The 21,253-nt window shown below is 40.5% G+C and overlaps 1 protein-coding gene across 6 annotated transcripts; it reads left to right on the top strand.

Moving 5' to 3' along the window:
* Positions 1–5,590: 5,590 nt before the first annotated feature.
* On the top strand, positions 5,591–17,675 carry LOC131232997 (uncharacterized). 6 transcript variants are annotated; one of them, XM_058229555.1, is made up of 9 exons: positions 5,591–5,721; positions 7,600–7,721; positions 7,831–9,423; positions 10,646–10,834; positions 13,543–13,638; positions 13,759–13,927; positions 14,178–14,307; positions 14,426–16,195; positions 16,310–17,675. In XM_058229555.1, exons 3-9 carry the CDS (start codon positions 7,998–8,000, stop codon positions 16,730–16,732), a joined length of 4,203 nt encoding a protein of 1,400 aa, XP_058085538.1. In that variant the 5' UTR covers positions 5,591–5,721; positions 7,600–7,721; positions 7,831–7,997; the 3' UTR covers positions 16,733–17,675. The 6 variants fall into 6 exon arrangements, with proteins under 6 accessions (XP_058085538.1, XP_058085569.1, XP_058085531.1 ...); XM_058229586.1 differs by having other exon boundaries at positions 7,828–9,423; positions 13,762–13,927; XM_058229548.1 differs by having other exon boundaries at positions 7,828–9,423.
* Positions 17,676–21,253: the final 3,578 nt, after the last annotated feature.

Here is a 21,253-nt window from a genome sequence, read left to right as displayed (position 1 = left end):
ATTTTGTCCATCCACTTTTTCAAATCTTTTGATTAGATGAGCTCAAAAATAAAGCAAATCTCATTCTTAGGTGGACTATAGCATAGGAAATAGTGGTGATTGACCATTAAAGGGCCATTAAAGTTTTGGATCAAGTTGATTTTAATTTTTTCTCCTCATGATGTTTTTATGATCTTATCAGCAGGCTAGATGGAAAATAAGCATTATGAGAACATTATGGTATGCCTTGAGAAGTTTTTAAAGGTGGGACGTTCCATCATCATTGTTTCCTCCAGTATGGTCCAGTGAGATTTGGAGCTTTTTTATTTTTTGGCTCATACCTAAAAATGATAGGGCAAAATGGATGGACAGCGAAGATATAGATTACATACACCAAGGTGGGCCCAACCGTAATGGGCACACCATCTTGGGTGGGGCAGAGGCCACACCTAATCCGCTTCCCATTGATAAAGCCGGTGGTCACCTGACTCGTGCAATTTCATGGGCAATGGGCCGGTTGAATGGTCCAAATCTAGTGCGTGCGGATGTTAGATCAACGAACAGAAATTGGTAAAGGGAGAAGCGCTCAGCATAAGATCTTAATTCCTTCCGCATTTAATAGGCAAAAAAAAAGGTGAAGATCATAGAGCTTCACTTACCCCATGAGCACCGGAGGCGGATTGCGTACTGAGTAATTCAGTACGTTAAGCGTGCTGAGTAAACTTTGTGGATCCCACTGTCATTCATGCACTGTATCCACTCCATTCATATCTTTTAAAACATAATTTTAAGGCTTTATACCAAAAATGGAATATTTCACACCTCAAATGGACCACACCACCAGAAACAGTGTGAATTGAACATCTATCGTTGACAAATTCTTGGGGGCAACATAAGTTTTAAATCAAGCTGATATTTGTGTTTTCCCTTCGTCCATGCCTTTCTAATCTTATGAACAGGTTAAATGACAAATAAACATCACTGAGGGCCTTAGTAAGTTTTCAACGGTTGAAATCAATATTTCCACTTTTTCGAGTGGTATGGTCCACTTGAGCTTTGTATATGCATCAATTTTGAGTTGAACTCATAAAATGATCTGGAAAAATGATTGGACGGCGTGGATAAAACACACGCATTCGCAATAGGCCCAACTGAGTTTACTCAGTACCATAAGAGCGTACTGAGTTACTCAGCACGCAATCCGATTTCATGAGCACCTTTCCAGGCGTTCCTCTACATGCGATCAAGCATGGCAAACTAGCGCATGCGTGAGATATCCGATCTATGAATAAGGTGGGGCCACCATTCGGATTACTTGGTACAAATATCATTCAGCTACGCCCATCAAGATTGATACACTTTTATGTTATATGTGGGCCGTTGACAGCTTTTGAAGTGGTCCACTAACTATTGTACACGTTAAGCCACCTGATAAGTTGATTGACCATCTCTACGGGGAAAGCGATCTATAAGGATGTCCCACCTTCTGCATGACTTGCATGATTCATAGTCAATACAAATTGGTACGTAGTTTCTTACGCGTAAGTACGAGTGTGCTTGGCAAAACTCAAGGCAATGCAATTGCAAATCATGCCAACTGAGTCAACTCATCCGAATCCAATGCCCCCAAAAGAGGTCTGCTAGAATGCGTCTCGAGATACGATACGTCCGGACTCCAGCCGTTGGATCGGGTCATTTTCCATGACCCGAACCATTTATATGTTGGGCCATATTGCTGTTGGAAAATAGCTGAAGAAGCTCTCGATCTGAGATGAGTTAACCCTTTGATTATTCAATTTCATGGAGATCATCCATTATAAAAGGGATTTAGTCAAATAGTTGAAATGTTCCATTACAAGATCTTATGATATCCTTTTTTATCCATGCCCCATCTACAGTGCGATACATCATATAAACGGCTTAGATCATTGAAACATAGCCCTTATGTAACCGGATAAGGCCCTGGCGCATCTTAGAGCCAAAAATCCCGAATGCATTCAAGTAAGAGCAAAACCCTTTGAATCGACCTCAACCTATGTTGCTCCCAAACCCAAACCATGGTATAAAAAGAAATGAGATGACGTTCAACCGAAATATGGGAGACACCTCTATATATATGGTAGCAATGGCATGTGCATCTATTAATCTGAGATGGTCATCTGGTGGGCTATCTAAAAACACACTGATCAAATATTCCCAATAGTATATTTTGTACGATCAACGGTTAAAAGATTTTCTTACCATTGGTTGAAAATCCAATCACTGGATCGCTAGAATTGTCTTGCAGCTTTGCAATTCCTTCAACGGTAGGAACCCATTGGATGGGGGTGTCCCTAGTAATACCAACCAATGTCACGTGTAGGCTAGCAATAGTACTCTACGGTACTATTTGTCTACCGTAAGATTTCCTTGGTTTAAATGCTACCGAACCTCGGCCACCAAACGTGGTAGTTTTAGTCCCACGACGGAGTGCTTTTGCTGAAGGTGGGTAGCCACACATGCATCCTCTTTACAAAATCTTACACGCGGATTACATAGCACATCAGATAGCTACGCAAGGTGGGTACATTCAGTGAGATAACTATTCAAAATAATCACTCTGGTCCATTGATCAGGTCGGCCATCACCTCACAAAAAAAATGGACGGTTTTAGAAAATCTCGCCAATGGTCCACACCCGAAGTTCAGTGTGTCCCAGCTTATTATTTATCCACCGAATTTTTGTCTGTTGTAATCCTCATAGATGGATGCATACAATTAACCGCACGGATTTTCTAGGTAATATCGAGATTGACACGTGTTGTGCGTGTAAAACAGCGTGTGTTGGGAGGTGCGTGTGGGTTTAGAAAAACTTACGTGTCCTTTTAAGGTTACCACCGACGCTGACCCGGGGGTTAGCTTAACCCTAACAATCTTGTATTCTCACTAATTAACAAAACCGTATCTTTTCTGGGGCCTTCCTATATACGTACGTGGATCCAAAAAGCGTTCGTGGGGAGCTTTCACTCCCGCTGCTAGCGGTGACAGCGACGGTCACCCCAATCCCTGCTCTCGCCCTAGCATCTCAATTTCTTTTAACCGTCAATGATGATAGTATGGCCGTGGGTCGCCTGATGAGGAAATTTGCGTAATCTTCGGGCCAATGAATGGAAGAGCCGTAACCTGCCTGATGAGCGGACTGGATTTAGAACATGTGAAGAGATTCCGCATGTGTGGGCGGGGCACAGGGAAAGCTCCATGTCATAGCGCTCCATGAAAACTTGTGGGCGAATGCATGTAAGCCACCTAAACCGTCCAATTGTGGGCCCCATCGGGAACGTTGCTAGAATCTCGTCAATCGGATGATTTTGATTCTCGTTAGTTTCAGAATTTAGTGAGCAATACCCAACGGCTAAAATAGCATCATCAATTCAATTGTCGGTAGGGAGACTATGATTGGACGGTTTAGATGGGTGCGCATGAAAGCAACTGAAGAGAGGTGATTTTATTTTTGACAAACATCAGGTGCAGATGCGTTTGAGATCCCAAACAATCGTCAGGTAGACTCAGCCAAAGAATTACACGGGTCAACGATCCTAACCCTTGTTTGAAGGACTTCCCTGGATTTTTTCAATTGAAGGATAGAATTGTCCAATCACATTGAATTTCGGGACATGACCCACCCAATGTACGGAATTCCAGATGAACGGTTTGGATCTTGTACATGCTTGCGCACTTAGGCGGAAATCGCGAGCGGGCATTGGGACCACCGAATTAGTTGGTCCTTCCTAGCGTTTCTGCGTGTGGAAGCAACGGGACGCGCGATGGGGAAAGCACCAGCTTCTATGGTGGTCCTGCGGACAACCACAAGGTACACAACTGATCTGTTCCATTAATTTTTACTGAAAAGTAGAACTGCCTCGATGGACAAAAATTCACATGGAAAGATGACCCAATTACCCTCCTTCCCCCGTTTATGGTAAATCTGCGCGGATCAGGAAATCGGGTGTTTACGGGTCATTTCGAGGGCAGTTTTGTCATTAAATAGTACAGGTACTTGAATGATACGGCGCTACAACGCCTTTGTCCTTTTGAGGATGTGAAAGTTCTTATCTTTAAAAAGAACAGTCAAATTCCGACGCGAGCCACGCTACAATTTTGAAAGGGCCAAAAATGATCTCACTTACCGAAAGAAAGACCCTCGTATTCATCTACAAAACTTACATTAGCCCTAAATCACAGGGGCATTCCCGTCAACTTGATAAAATTTGAGCCCGTCCCAGTAAAAAATTTACGACGAAAACTTTCGGGCTACTCTGTCAGAGTGTGACAGATGATACGCAGGTACTGAAAATTGTACATGAGGCGTACAAGTAATTCGAACTGAACTGGCTAAATTACGTGTAACAGTTTACACGTACCATAGAACAGAAATTACCATTTTACTGTATTAAATAACTATTGGATTCGTGGACATTAATTGGACGGTTGAAATGAAAAGGTCTCTAGGGTCTGGTTTCAGTAAACAAGTTTCCGCGAATCAGAAGTTAGGGTTGTATAACTATCGTGATCACGGGACTTCGACTGAGCGAACGGGGGTTCCATAGTTTAGGCAGTTTAATTCGAATAATTGTATGCCACGTGGCCTTGTTATTTATGCCTGCGTATGAAGCATGGTACGCTTGCGGAGTATCAAATAATTCACCTAAATTTATTTTCGAAAGGAGTCTTCCGTAATTGCAAAAGAGATTTGGTAGAATACGCCTCTACGCATTGCAATAGGGTACGTCTGGGCCTGAGCAGTTTGCATCAGGGTCATTTTCAATGATCCAAACTGTTTATATAACAGGCCATATCTTAGATGGAATTTGACAAAAAAAATTAATATTTAAAATTTTCAAAATTTTGTTTCGTCAAATTTTAAGTACGACGTCCATATTCAAAGGAAAATCGTCTAATGATCAAGGGGTTTTTTTTTTTTGGGTAATTTAAAAGTTTTCTAAATTTCATATACACCTCATCCAAGGTACGATACATCATGTAAACGTCTTGGATCAGTGAAATGTATCCCAGTTCCTAAGTATAAAGTCCCGATGTATCGTACAACAATACATCCGTGTGTATTTTAGCAAACCTCAATGGGAAATTCCCAACTATCACTTTTCCCAATCCGCTTGTAACAAGGATAAAAATAACAACGAGCCAGTCTGGTTAAACTCGCGCATCCGGACTCGCCCCACTAGTTAAAAAGTGGAACATATGTTTCAAGATCTGACCCGTTCAACAGATAGGACACTAAATATTATGTAATTTTACATTAATAAATGTGAACTGATCACAAGATGGGCCATTGTAAATAAGGAAGGCATTTTGAAAAAAAATCAACCGTCCACATTCAACGTACAAGCGTTGCCAAACAGATGAGCAGATAGTCGCAAGTTTTGCGTCAGAGAAAATCGGAGAAGGTCCTGACTGGTAAGCAGCCTCGATCACTCACATGTATTTCAAGTCCACGTGCGTGCGGCGAGTCCACATGCGCGAGTCTCGTTCGGGACTTGCGATAATAAGAAGCGCCCAATTGCAACAATCGTTTCGCCGGCAAAATACACCGGCGAAGGCCGGAGAAATTCTCGGTCGGCGTGTTTGGCCCAATATCTACTATAAATACCCCTCAACCCCCCCGCCCTTCTGCCCTCATATTTCCCCACTCTCTCACCCTCTCCCTCCCTCCCTCCCTCCCTCTGAAACTCGGAGCTTCTCAAAGGTAAGATTCCGTTCTTCATCTGTTGATTTTTTTTATTTTTAAAGTTTTTTCCAAATTTATTTTAATTTATTATTTTTTATTTAAGAATTCCTGATTCTGATTTTTCCATTTTAACGTTTTTTTTTTTGAATCGGAAGAGAGATTTGGAGTTTGAATCTTTGATTTGTTAGGTTTGAGATCAGATATTAGTTTTCAATTCAAATTCTGTTCATCATTTTAGGAATTTTTTTATGGTGAAAAGGAGTCTCAGGTAGTGAGAGTTCTATTCTACTTGGTTATGTCAAACCCTAGCTTTTGTATCAGAGGCCTTATGATTAATTTTTTTTTTTTTTCCGTGCATATAAGATCCGGACCAATAATGTTTCTGAAATCTCTGGGATCTGTCTGTAAATGATGCATCTCCTCTTACATGTTGTGATTTTATTTATTTATTTATCATGGAGTGGTGTTTGATTGTCGAATTGTTGGGATATTGTGATTGATAGGGTCAGTTACAAAGAACTGATTGCTTTAATGTCGTGGAATGATATGTAGTCAGGTCTTTACCTTGAGGTTCTTCAGATGCATTTTTTTAGATTGACAAGGTCAGAAGCTTCTAGTCGGGTACCTTAGGTCGCAGTTGGATGTCTTCCAAAGTCCATACGTTATGGTTTTCAAAAGCTGGCTCTCTAATCACAGTTCTTTTTTGGTGGATTTGGAGTGGAATCAACACAACTTCACCTCAAATCATGATTTGGGTGGAAAAAACATCCATCCCACCCTTAATGCTAAGTACATTGAAATGCACCCATGTTGTGATACCCATATATGAGTTGCATTACCAGTAGGGATTTTAAGAAGAAGAAGAAGAAGAAGAAGAAAGAGAAAAAGGTATTTGGAAATGGGCATGTCTGTGCCTACGTTCTTCGACTCGTGCATGGATCTATGGGATACTTCACTTTCTCCTCATATGTATGTATAATATGGCTAAAATGGTAGTGACGCTGTGTGCTACCCATCACCCATCATTTCTAGGATCTCCGTAATAGAAATAATAAGGTATAGTTGGCATTATTTAATTTGCTGGCTCTTTGATATTATGTGCAAACATGATATCGATTATGTGTTGTGTTGTATGCATCACCTTGGTAATGTAGTTGGCTGTTCAAAGAGGTTGCTATGGGCTTGTTCAGATGCATGCATGAATGCTAATCTATTTGGTTGTGTGGGTAGAAGCCACCTGATCCATACTGGTGGTTGCATAGAAAACATGAACGATTTTAGTAGGGTATTTGTTTTCATTATCTGCAAATTCTTAGTGGGCAGAAGGCATCTTTTCCATCACTGTATGTGGGACTACCCAAGTGAGCTTGAGTTACCATTGGTGCTCTGTTTCGATCGGAAAGTTTTGTTAGGAGGCAGTTTGGCTATATTTCTTGACTACAAACTACTCTTTTTAGCCTGTGAACAAGTGGATCTATTTTCATTTCATTAGCACTATGCTATTCTTTTAGTTGTGGGAAGAGGCTGATTTATTCTTTCTATTCAGCAAGATATTTGTCTTCTTTCAAAATCTCGAATCTTATCTTTGAAATTTGCTGGTTGCTTGTTATATATGCACCGCCTTTGTATTTAGTGAAGCTAGCTTAGCAGTGATGAGAATTAACTGTTAAGTAGGGAAAAATCTGGTCAAATGATAAAATTGATGGAGTTAACTAGCACCTCTGCTATTTTAAAATAATGTACCTCTTTTGTAGTCATGCATCAGCTATTGGCGAGAACCACTTTATGTAAATGCTGAGAAATGCTTATCTGTATGCAATTTGCCATATTAAGGTGTATGAGACTGGAGGTTGTCTTTCTTAACTATTTTCTTTTTTCTTTTTTGGTTTTCTACAGATCAAAGTTTTGCAACTAGTCTTGGATTTCTGTTATTTTTTAGGGGAAGAAGAAGCTGATCTATGTTTCTACTTGGTTAAACTACATATAACGAAGGTTGGGCTGTCGCAAGTTTTTTCAAGGTATGTCCTGTACATCTGTAAATACAAATGCCTTTTTCTTCGAGACCTTTCTTAATGGTATAGGTTTCTGCTTTCCCTGTTTGGTTATTCTGAACTTAAACTGCAGCAGAGTCTCAGCATTTGGTTGGTCTTGTAAGAATTTCATCGTTTTGAAGCTGTACTGGCCACTTGCATTGTTGGCATGTCATATGCCTTCCTGGATAGAAGTACAACAAGAAGAGCATTTTGCCACCCTCTTTTACAACGTACTTTAGTTTTTATGTGTTTACATGTGAGATGGGGAGTCGAGGAAGACCATTGTTTGATCTCAATGAACCCCCAACTGAAGAGGATGAAGAAAATGATGGTGGCCGTTTCCAGCCTCAAAAGTCACTTCCGTCTTCAAATCCTTGCACTTCGGATTTGTTTGTTGTGCCAGAAGGTTGTCAAAGGATAGTCAATAACCATGCTTTCTCACATGCATCATCTGTTTCAGGCTTCCAGCCTTTTGTTAGGTATAAAGATGTACATAATTCTAAAGGCTATGCTTCGCAGAAGGCGGATGATTCGAATTTGAATCATGGCTCATCATCTATGGTAGCTAGTTATGTTGGTGAAAGTAAAGTTACACGGTTGGTGACTTCAGTTGCTACAGATGCTCAAGCTGTTGAAAGAGAAGAAGGGGAGTGGTCTGATATGGAGGGAACCTCTGATGCACTCAGGAGCAATACAAGTGGCAAGCATGAAGAAACGGTCAAGAGGGATGTTGAAACTGCACAGAAGCAAGGAGCGGGTGAAAGAACAGATCATTTTGATTCAGGCAAGTCCTCTGAGAATACTTCTCATGATGTTTTGCCTACTGACAGTATCAAGGATGAAGTCGTAGATTCCACGAAGGAGGAGAATAGTCACGCTTCTTTGGAATCAGAGCAAGAGTTGTTTGAACGTTCCCATAACAATTGTAAAAATTCAGATGGCAATGTCAAGGGACAAGTGCCTTCAGATAATTTGGAGGATTCTTCTTCAGTTGTAAAACAGAAAGATGTAAAAGGAGTCGAAGCAAGTCACGCATTGAAGTTTGCAAATAATCCTGGAAAGAGGCATAAGATTGACCAGCACAAGGAAGCAATGCTAGGTAAGAAACGTAGCAGACAGACAATGTTTCTTAATTTGGAGGACGTTAAGCAAGCCGGCCCTATCAAAACCTCAACTCCGAGAAGGCAAAACTTTTCATCACCTATAGTCACTCGTACGGTGAAAGAAATTCGTGCTATTCCTGCTCCACCTGAACGAACTGGGGAAAGGCAAGGGCAGCCTATACCCAGGGATCAGAAGCAAGCAGAAACAATCGGTACCGAAGGAAGTGCTACCCAGGAGACTGATCGTAAGGCAGAATCAAACGGGGATATAAATTCAGGTCCTCAAGCTAGGTCTGTGAAACTAAATAATGGCGGCGATCTGCCTGCCGAAGTATATCCACCTCCAGTTCCAAGACAGGGATTATGGAAGCAATCCATGGACCCGAGGCAGCTCAAGAATCAGCAGGTCTCAACTAGGAAGCCTGCTGTGACTTGTCAAAACAGGGAAAATGTGGATGTGAAATCTGGTAACAAGAAACACCCTCCCTTAAAGAAGCAACCAACAAACAATACACATTATCAGGATACATCAGTGGAGCGTCTTCTTCGAGAGGTTACGAATGACAAATTTTGGCATCATCCAGGTTTGACAGATGTAGTTCTCCATCAGTTTATTGCTACATAGCAAAAATTAAGTTCTTGATTATTTTAATTCTGAACTAGATACTGTTCACTTTTTTTTTTTTTTGAAAGATGATGAATTTTAGAGGCCAACAGCCAAAAACAGAAAAGAAAGTAAAACAAAACAACAAGAAAACACCCAACAAACACCCATAAACAAAAGAAACCTAAAATACTAGAAACAAAGGAGGCCAAAACAGAAGGCCACAAAACCCAGAACCCGAAACTAGGGAGCTCACTGCCTCAAATACAAAAGACCTATGCAGAACCCCTGAAGCAGGTCTACTGACATTCTGGAAACAGTGACTGTTTCTTTAGCTCCAAATGGACCACGGAAGAGCAAGCAACGCCACTCTCCATCTCGATCTACCCAGGCTGCCACCTTCTTCACCATGCCAACATCGAAAGAAGATCCATTTTCGCAAGCAATGCTCCTCTCCATGTAGATACTGTTCACCCTGATGAACCATTTCTATCAAAGTGACTTATTTTCGTGCCAAGTGTGATCCATCTCTATCAAAGAGTGCAACCTGTTTTTATGTCAAATGTGATCCATTGCCATCAAAGCGTTAAACCCTTTTTCTTGCCAAACCTCCTCTAATGTTCTAGATTTCTAGTTCATATCATACTTGTGTATAGCCAGCTTTCATGCTTTTATCTTGAAGTGGAAGACATGGTAAGATGCCCGTTTCTTTGATGCCTCTGAAGAGAGGTTCTGTATAAAAACCAGAGATTACTTTGTTTTGAATTATGTCAAGTTACTTTGAAGTCCTTGTAGTTCTGTTGGATGCCAAATAGTTCATTTCCAGTCGCTTTAGCAAAATTCTCTAGGAACAAAAACATTTGAATGGTTTGTCAGTTTATCAATCTAAAGTAGAAAAGGAAATCTTATAAAGAAGAGGGTAATAAACTGATCACTAGAAAAGTACACAGGGCCACCAGTTTAGATTGATGGCAAAGTTTCTTGTGTTTCAGTCAGGACTTTTTTGTCTTTGCGATCAAAGAGAGCATTGCTTTATTTGAATAGGTTTGCTGAGCAAAACTACTCTTTCTGCTAAATATATTTCTGTATTTAATGATTCTACTGTCTGGTTTATTATCTCTCTGTTCTATTTCTGTGAGCATGTTAGATGGTGACTTCCTTTCTATATTCGAACCTAACAAAAATCATCTTCCAAATTTCAGGAGAGACAGATCTCCAATGTGTTCCGGGACGGTTTGAATCTGTAGAAGAGTATGCAAGAGTATTCGAGCCTTTGCTTTTTGAGGAATGCCGGGCACAATTATATAGCACTTGGGAGGAACTCACAGAGACAGTCTCACGAGATGCACACATTATGGTCCGCATAAAAAGTGTGGAAAGGCGAGAGAGAGGTACTTCGATTTTATATTTCTAACTTATTTGGTGTTGCTTGTATTCATTGACCGCCTCTGCTTGAATCATTCTAAAAGATTGTGCTTTGAGAATTATTTCTGAATTTAATTGTAAAAGTTATGTATTGATTATGAATTTAATGTATTGGAGAAGGATTGAATCATTTTCTGTTTTATACAGTCTCTGTATTAGCAACTTTGTCTGATTGGTTCGCTTGGTTCAAACACAAGGATAGGGTTTTATTGCCATGCATGCCGTTTCTTCTTCTTTTTGAACTCATATATGTTGTTTCTTATGGCTCATGGATATGCTCTGGTTTCAATTGTTTGATTTTCACAGCTCTCTTTCTGGCTATAATGTTGGCTGTTGATAGGCAGGTTAGGTACTTTACAGAACATCGGATATATTTATTTTCTTGTTTGTGGGTAACAGATATTAAGGCAATGATTTCCGATTTTGCATAACTAGCTACATCCTGGCTAGGACAGGCTTTTCGGACTTACTGCAAATGAAACTATCTCTGGAAAATATGACTTATTGCATTCGAAGGGGATGTGGACCTCTTAAACTTAGCAGTGACTAATTGAATGGTTTCGTCTAGATTCCTCTCGAAGGCGTATCTTTGAGTCATTCTGCTCTCAGAAAAAAAGTTGCCTTCCTCATTTCTCTTTACTACCTATGTTTTGCAGAGCAATCTGTCTCTCGGCAGGCCATTTTACTCGGTAAATTGGTGTATGATGTTGGCCTTTGCTGCAATCCTCTCAGGCATGTAAGCATCTGTGATTGGGTTTGATCTGTTTTTGTTGCTGATGCTGGGCCATGTAGAAGACATTGAGCCTAGTTTTTGGTTTGGACACCAATTGGACAACAGGGCAAGTGTGTACTTTTTTTTTTTGTCAACCAGCTTTATCAGCTTTTATTACCCGTTCTACGGGAATCTTCCAGGATCTAGATCTCAGTTTGCTATGCTCATGGAGTGGCAACTAGTTGATACATATATGTCTCAACTTCCAAGATTTCTCATTGTTGTTCATATAGTTTTCCATCAGCTCCCAGGAAATTGATGATTGGAAGTTCCACTGTAGCAGGATAACAATTTAGGGCATCTTTTGAACTTCTTGTGGTGGATATTCGCCATTTTTCTACCATGCACCATTATCTTCCCATCGCATGGGTCGAGGACATAAGACTGAAATACTTAAAAATTGTTTGGTCTTGGTTATTTCTACTTGGTAGGTAGTCAGCTAGGTTAGGCCTATGTTTTGATGTATTCGTCGATAAAAAATTACTCGAGACTGGATCATGGCACCACACAGCCTTGTCAACTTCACCTATGAGTGGACAGTTTGTCTCTTCGTCAACAAAAGTCTAAATATGAAATCATGCTGTAACAAGGTGCAAAGAATTTGTATTGAATTGTAACTCACTTACATATATTTTGAACAATGATTAATTCATTGAGATAAGGTGGAAGCCTAAAGAATTTCAGAAGACTAACTTACAACAGCAAAAAAAAAAAAAAAAGGAAAAAAAAAAAGAAAAAAAGAAAAAAGAAGAAGAAAGGATAAAGTAAGCTATTTACAATTCAAACCAAAAATCAGGAAAATGGACTAAGCCTATAGATGCTTTTGCACATTCCATTACATTTCCTTTAGCCCTATTGAAGACCTCAAAAATCACCCCTTCTGGTTCCTTAGAAAGCAACGATTGTTCCTTTCTAACTGGTAACCTAACAAACTAAGTCTCCAAACTTTCTTCCCAATCTTTCTATTGCCTGCACTGTGCCTGGCTGATAAAAAAGACTCAATAGAACTCGGCAAAAGCCAAACTATTCCAAATAGCTTAAAGAAACAATCCCATACATAAATGAACGGTAAAGAAAAGAATCATCGTCAACAAAATGAAGATATGAAAATTGTCATACAATTAGAGATTCACAAACTTTTTGTAAGAGTGATAAGATCTGTTTTAAATTATAAAACGATTTTTCTAGGACCAAGTTTTAAAAGCACAAGTGTTGGGTTTATTATTTCTAGCGGTACTAGTAAAAGAGCCTCTTCACTGCATTAAGCATCCAACAGAATGAGGCAATGCAGGACCCCTACGAAAATGATTGTTTTTCCTGATGTAGAAAATATGTTCCATGACTGGAAGTAGATCTTACATGGGGAGGGGGAACAGAAGAGAACCTTGCTATAACCAGCAATATGATTAATCTAGTTCTAACCTTGCTAAAACCAGCAATAGGGTTAATCTAGTTCTGGTAGCAATCAAGCATCACCTGGTGAGTCCTGCTTCCTGATATTGAGTTAATAATTCAATGGGATTCCTTAGCCTATTGGTTGCTCTACTAATGTGGTCCCTGCTTGTATCGGTGTTACCAAGAAATAGCCTCTTCCAGTACTATTCTAATACTTCGAAATGGCCTCTTCATGTTTTTGATCGACTTTCTTGCATCATTTCCGCAAGTCTTTAGTCTGGACTGGTGACTTACATAGAGAATAGTGATTGGTTTATAATTTCCAGTTGAAGTATCAATGCACTAACATCTTACCCCATGGTTGCTTCACTTTAATGCCATCAACTAGGAAATGCTCAAGGTTGGGATTATTCAAGGCCTTTCTATGCAGTATAAATTCATTTGATGTATGATTTTCTTTTTATATTTTTTGTGATATGATATATAAATATTGTTTATGGTGTCTAGGGTGGTATGATGTGATAGTTCTTCCAGCACATGAATGCAAATGGGTGTTTAAGGAGGGCGATGTTGCAATTCTCTCAACCCCCAGGCCTGGTGCAGGTTTGAAATGTCTAAAACTATGTTTGATACTCACTGGAATCTTATCACTTGCCGGAATCTTCTCACTGCTTGCTTCTCAGTTTACTGTGGATTGACAATCTCAATTGGTACTTTGTGAAGCAGCCAGATCAAAGAGAAACAACAATGCTGGTGTGACTGAAGATGATGCAGAGGCTGAGGTTACAGGACGGGTTGCTGGTACTGTTAGGCGGCACACACCTATTGATACTCGTGATCCTCCCGGGGCCATTCTTCATTTTTATGTTGGGGATGCATGTGATTTGAATAGGTAATGTTCTATCTTGCTTTTAAGGTCTTTTGTGGCTTGTTTTAGGATTGCCTTGCTTTGCTTTTTCACATGGGACGTTAAGTAGCATGCATGCTTATGATGCCAGCCTGGTTGTTTCTTGGTGATCTTTTTACTCTTTATTTTCTTTTCTTAAATATCTTTGTATGCTGCTTTAATGAATAATTTGCCAATATTCCATTATTTTAATGACGAATCCTCTAAAAGTGTGATGGCCTGTTGGGATTTCCAGCATCGATGACAATCATGTTTTAAGGAAGTTTCAGCCCAAGGGCATCTGGTATCTGACTGTTCTTGGATCACTTGCAACTACTCAACGCGAGTATATTGCTCTGCATGCGTTTCGCCGTCTCAATTTGCAGGTGACAATCAGATCCAAGTTTATGATTTTGCGAACTATCCTTCACAAAAGGGAAAAATTGTGAAACTCATATGAAGTCTGGTGTGGACATTGACCAATGGCATTTTCTGGTTATGCAGATGCAAACTGCTATCCTAAAGCCCAGTCCAGAACAATTTCCGAAATATGAAGAGCAACCTCCGGCAATGCCGGAATGTTTTACACAGAATTTTGTTGAGTATCTTCGTAGGACTTTCAATGGGCCACAGTTGTCTGCCATTCAGTGGGCTGCAATGCATACAGCTGCTGGTACAAATGGTGGTGGGATGATGAAAAGGCAAGATCCTTGGCCTTTCACTCTTGTTCAAGGGCCTCCAGGAACAGGAAAGACCCACACAGTGTCGGGGATGCTAAATGTCATCCATCTTGTTCAATATCAGCACTACTACACTGCGCTGCTGAAGAAACTTGCTCCCGAAAGTTATAAGCAAGCTAATGAGATTAGTTCTGAGAGTTTCAGCACAGGATCCATTGATGAAGTTTTGCAGAGTATGGATCAGAATCTTTCTCGTATCCTCCCAAAACTCTGTCCAAAACCTCGAATGCTTGTATGCGCCCCATCAAATGCAGCCACTGATGAATTGCTGACACGTGTTCTTGACCGTGGGTTCATTGATGGCGAGATGAAAGTTTATCGACCTGATGTTGCTCGGGTTGGTGTCGATTCACAAACACGTGCAGCTCAGGCCGTATCTGTTGAGCGAAGGACTGAGCAGCTTCTAGTTAAAGGTCGTGAGGAAGTTATTGGTTGGATGCACCAGTTGAGAGTTCGTGAAGCCCAGTTCTCACAACAGATAGCTTCTCTTCAGAGAGAACTCGTTTCTGCAGCTGCAGCTGTCCGTTCTCAAGGATCTGTTGGTGTCGATCCTGATGTTCTTGTTGCTCGAGATCATAATCGAGATGCTTTACTGCAGAATCTAGCAGCAGTTGTAGAGGGAAGGGACAAAGTGTTGGTAGAAATGTCCCGCCTTCTCATTCTAGAAGGCAGATTTCGTCCTGGAAGCAACTTTAACCTGGAGGAGGCCCGAGCAAATCTGGAAGCGAGTTTTGCCAATGAAGCTGAGATTGTTTTCACTACGGTTTCAAGTAGTGGTCGCAAGTTATTCTCTCGCCTCACTCATGGCTTTGATATGGTGGTTATTGATGAGGCTGCCCAGGCAAGTGAAGTAGCGGTACTCCCCCCTCTTTCTCTTGGTGCTGCACGGTGTGTTCTTGTCGGGGATCCGCAGCAACTCCCAGCAACTGTCATTAGCAAGGCAGCTGGTACTTTATTATACAGCAGAAGCCTTTTTGAGAGGTTCCAACAAGCAGGCTGCCCTACAATGCTGTTGTCTGTGCAGTACAGGATGCATCCTCAAATCCGTGATTTCCCTTCCCGGTACTTCTACCAAGGACGGCTGACTGACAGTGAGAGTGTTGTCACTATGGCTGATGAGACCTACTACAGCGACCCTTTGTTGAAGCCTTACGTATTTTATGATGTTACCCATGGGCGAGAATCTCACAGGGGAGGATCTGTTTCGTATCAGAATATTCATGAGGCCCAGTTCTCCCTGAGGTTGTACGAGCATCTTCAGAAGACTCTGAAATCCTCTGGAGGGAAGAAGGTGTCTGTTGGCATAATAACGCCTTACAAATTACAGTTGAAGTGTCTGCAACGGGAGTTTGAGGAGGTTCTGAATTCAGAAGAAGGCAGGGAACTGTATATAAACACTGTAGATGCATTTCAGGGCCAAGAACGGGATGTCATAATCATGTCTTGTGTCCGTGCATCAAATCATGGTGTGGGCTTTGTTGCTGACATTCGCCGTATGAATGTTGCTCTCACTCGTGCAAGGAGAGCTCTATGGGTAAGGCTCATCTTTTCATGCTAATTTTCATTTTGAATCAGAGACATTTCAGATGTGGACTAAAACTGATTCAAGCATACAATCTTCTCACTCAGTGAACTTATTTCACGACAGGTTATGGGCAATGCCAATGCTCTGATGCAATCTGATGACTGGGCTGCATTGATTGGAGATGCTAAGGCAAGGAACTGCTTTGTAGACATGGATTCTATCCCAAAGGACTTCTTGGTTCCAAAAGCACCTGCTTACACTCCTCTGCCAGGTAAGGCTTCTTCCAACATGAGGGGAATGAGGATGAACGGGCCCAGACACAGACACCTGGACATGCCTCCAGAACCCAAGTCTGCGGGACACTCAGAAGAAGATGAGAAGTCAAACTTGTCCATATCCAGGAATGGATCTTACAGGAATTTGAAGCCACTGACAGAGAGTTCCTTGGATGCCATAGAACAATCAGGGGATAAATCTCGAGAAGCCTGGCACTATGGTATTTTGAAGAGGCAAAGTTCTGCTGGGATATGCAAAAGAGAATCATAGTCAGACGTATGGTGATATCTGCAGGTTTTCTCTACACCTTGGGGTTTGAGTGCCATTTTCTTCTGATTTTTGGCACAGATCCCTGATATTGTGCCATTTGAATGTGCTCTGCACCCTTTGACTGGCATGCACTCTTGTTGCAACAAAGCACCCGAAGTCCGTGCGAGTTGATGCTCAATCCGGTGGCATGCCTTAACCCTGGCACGTCAAGCAATGTGATATATGAGGATATTTTGCATATTGATGTGCTGGGAGAGAGGATCAAAAGACAACATTGAAGTGAAGCAGTAAGCTCATTTTCTTGAGCATGCCAAATTGCTCAAAAGAAAGCATCGGGGATGATCGGATTGAAAAGCTGCGAACTTTGGAGAGGGGTTGCTTGGCACTGAATCTGGTAACAAGATTGTGGGTTAAACCTCCTTTCTACGAACAGATCATCGGCTGCCAGCCTTCGATACTCTTCACTGTGTTGATGCAACCTGAGGTTCTTGCTGAGTTGATTGCTTCTATACAAACCTTGCAAACTCAGGATAAATCATGAGAAGCCCCGGTTGGCAGAATCTGCGAGTTCCAGCATCCAACTGCCAATAGAAGGTTCTTATGGCTTGTTGAGGTCAAGTGTGGACCATAATCTGCCCGTTCCTTTCATCACCCTCCACTATGGCATGTCGGCGACACCCTGAAACCATGGAATCTGGTTTGAAAGAAATTGAGTTCTGCAAATGCTTAGGGTGCATGCGCGGATATGTTAGATTGACCATGGCCTCTTCAAAGAAAGAAGCCTAATGTGAATGCCATACTCGAAGAAACAGCGAAATTCTGTACAGTACAGTGGATACAGGATTATTTCAAAGAAAATCGTAGAGGCGACTGGGATGTCACCCGTCTGTTGTTTTGTACATTACAAATATTGTGATAAAAATAAAATTCTTTCTTGTTTCAATGTCTTCTTCTCATTACTTGTTAGATGATGCATCTGCAGGTATGCTATGCGTCATTCTGTATGTTTAGTACAATGCTGCATTTTAGTCGGACATGGGCCGATGTTGTGGAAAGCTGACACAATGCTCTGTGAAGAAAGGTGTAGGGGTTGGCTGCTCATCAACATATGAAGTGTAAGCAGCCTGTTGAATTCACTAATGCATTACAGTAATAGGTAAGGTTTAGATGATAGTGGAATGGCAGAACAGGATTCATGTAGCCGACTCCAAATAATTGGGATAAGGCTTAGATGAAGATGACGACGACGACGGCGATGATGATTACAATAAGAGGCAAGGAATAAGATGCAAGGTTATGAGCTAGTTTGAAGGAAAGTGGACAAGCTTTGCTTTGAATTCATGTTCCATCCTGGATGAATTGATGGACCCATGGATGTGCTAAGAAATCTGCATACATGTAATATTTCTATTTTGTTATTAATTAATAAGTAAAACAACTTATTTATTTATTTATTTTCCTTTCCTTTTCTTCTGGTATCAAGCTAGAATTAAGCCTCATACCTCAATATTTATGTGAAGAGGACCTTCCATCGAGCCATGGGCTTGAACCCAAACAGCTTGTACTTTATGAACAACAGATCCACAATTATAAAACTTTAGGCTGGATTTTTCTATTCTTTGATTAAAGGTCAAATGTCTTGGCTGGAGCTCTATGTATTGGGACTTCCATCCCTTTTTATTTATTTTCAATAAGATCTATTATTATCTTTCCTTTTTTCTCTTAATATAATCAGTGACTTTTCAAAAAAAAAAAAAAAGATCTATTATTATATACACCCCCCCCCCCCACAAAAAAAAAAAAAAAAAAAAAAAAAAGAAGAAAAAAAAAAGAAAAAGAAAGAGGAAAAATCTTTGCATAGTCTATCAGCATAGATGCATATCATATTAGTAATTCTGCAATGTTGTTTAATGATATGATGCATGGAAATTAATATTTAATCCTTTATTTCCTAGATCATCGGGGAAATGAAATAGCATTTCCAAGGCTGCCAAAGACACTTGTATCGTAAGTTGCATTCATCCACCAAAAAGGCCAGCCTCAAGGAGAAGGATGTCAAGGCTTTCGACCACCAACTAGTCCAGAAATCCTACCCATCAAAGAACTAGAGCCAAATGCTCGTTGCAGGTTTCATGCAGCCCAGGAAGCTGGCTATGCTGCTTGACGTCTCTGGACATGTGAATTCATTATGAGGTGAGAGAATTCATGCATCCTTTGGATAGTAATGTGAGTTCTGTTTTGCAAAGCAGAAACATTTTATCTTTTGCAGAAACCTTTGATCTGGTACACTGCAGAGTTTTCCTATCTGTTACACTACAGCATTGCCATAGGAAACACATACCTTAAAAGTTGTACAAAAGTAGGGAGAGAGTATTTAGGGAAAGAGGAATTAAGATTCATGAGACGATCTATCTTGGTCTTGTGAGGAAGGGGACAGATGCTTGGGGTCAAGTGAGGGAGTGAAGTGAGGTTGGGCACCAAGGCCGGGGCAAGGAAAGGAGAACATGGGTTTAGGGTCTTGCAAGATAGGGAGTTCGAGGATCAGGGTTGGGTGAGGGAGTCGGAAAAGGGCTTGAAGTTGGAGTAGGGGATAGAGGAAGGGATGGGGGTAGGAGTCATGAAGGAGGGAGAAAAAATGGAGATTTGAGGATCGGGTCGATAGACGGAGTAAAGAGGGGAAGAGGATCAAAGTCTGGATAGAGTGAGAGGAGGGAATGGGGATTGGAATCGGGTGAGAGGGAGAAATAGGGTAAGGAGCTGGGTGGTCGGAGCTTCAAACAGGGCAGGGATAGGGGAGCAATATTTTTTGTATCTTTATCACATAATGTATCTCACCCTTGAGACAGTGATATATATCGTTTATCACATGAGATATATCGATTTTATCGTGTAGTTTATTGCTGTTATTGGGAAACATGGGGAAATTGGTCGAATTTTTCGATGAAACTTTAGGGATTATTAAAAAAGACACTAATGCACGCTTATAAATAAAACAAATCACTAAAAACAAGTGCTCATAATAAGTTTCCTTTGTATATGGTTCTAACCTATGTGCTATTTGACTGAATTGATGCAACCATATTCGAAGTCAATTCTTAAAATTTTATAAATTTAAGAAGACGTATGGAAACACAAGCTTTGCATTCAAAAGCAAAAGAAGTAGAAAACTAGATAATTTTCTTTTTGAAGATTTAGAAAACTAAATAATACCCGTGGATTTCAATAGAAAATATTTTTTAACATATTTAATTAATTAATTTTTTTCGAAAAATTCCCAAATTCCCAAGAATGTGTAGATTAGGTTATATACATGTTTCATTTCGTGTTTGGCAATCGATTTGGAAAAAAAAAATGGAAAAAAATGATTTTCCCCCAAAATTTTGCGGCTCAGCCCATCTCTCTCAAATCTCGAAATTGAAGTTTCAAATCCATAAAATTTCATACAAAACATGAAGAATCATGGATTTCTTACCATTTGAAACTATGTACACCATAAAAACGCGAAAAAAAAAAATGAATCAAAATTAAAAAATACGCGCCTTTTAGAATCCTGCCCCAAAAAGCTTTTGATCGCGAGGAGAAATTTTGCAGATTTTCTTCCAACAAACTAGAGTGGACTGGTTGAAATTGCTTTACAATGTACTAGGAAGGGTTTTTCTTTTTACAAAAAAAAAAGAAAAAAGAAAAAAAAAAAGAAAAAAAAGAAGATTATGAATTTTTTAGGATATCGCTGGTTTCCTTTATCCCTTTCGATATCGCACTCGATATCGATATATTACGTGATACATTAGGGTGTAATAAAGGGGGAGTGTAGATATATAGCACAGTACCACGATACTGTAAAAAATGGATATTAAAGTTGGTTTCGTATCGCCCATCTTGGACAATAGATATATCGTGGGATATATCAGTGATATCGCAGGATATTGAAAACGCTAGGAGGGAGATGCTGGGGGAGGAGAAATGTGCTTAGGTTTTGTTTGGGAGAAGGCGGAGGTTCTCTGCTAGGGATGCTTGTGCGGCCTTGTTAGAATTTCCAAACCTTTTCTGCGAGAACTTTTCGGAGGGGTGGTCAGAGGCTTAGTTCTACAGGGTTTTTGGGTGAGTGGGGTTGGTGAAAGAGGTGGCTATCCCTTGGATGCGGGAATCCTCAACCATTCACGATATTTGCCTTTCTGCAGATGAAAAAACCGGAAAATGTTTCTCACGTGGAGCTCTAAACGGACAGAGTATTGAGGTTGGAGGCTTTCAGTTCATAGGGCTTAGTATGGCCCGGATATGGTTAACCTAACAACAACTAGGAAGGAGGCAAGAAGAAAGGAAGTTTGGTCACCAAGTAAGGGGAGTAGATCATGGATATGAATATCTTATCTGTATTGGCCGATACGGCTGCAATCATATCCTTATCAGCACGAGCTGATACGCGATACGAGGTCGTATCAGTCTGATACGAAAAAATTGACCAGTATTGGTCTGTATTCGCCGATACGTATTTTTCTAATATTTTTCCATATTGCTTTG

Source organism: Magnolia sinica, chromosome 2 (genome assembly GCF_029962835.1).
Source record: "Magnolia sinica isolate HGM2019 chromosome 2, MsV1, whole genome shotgun sequence".
In the NCBI taxonomy this organism is placed as follows: Eukaryota; Viridiplantae; Streptophyta; class Magnoliopsida; order Magnoliales; family Magnoliaceae; genus Magnolia; species Magnolia sinica.
This window is presented reverse-complemented; position numbering and strand designations above follow the sequence as displayed.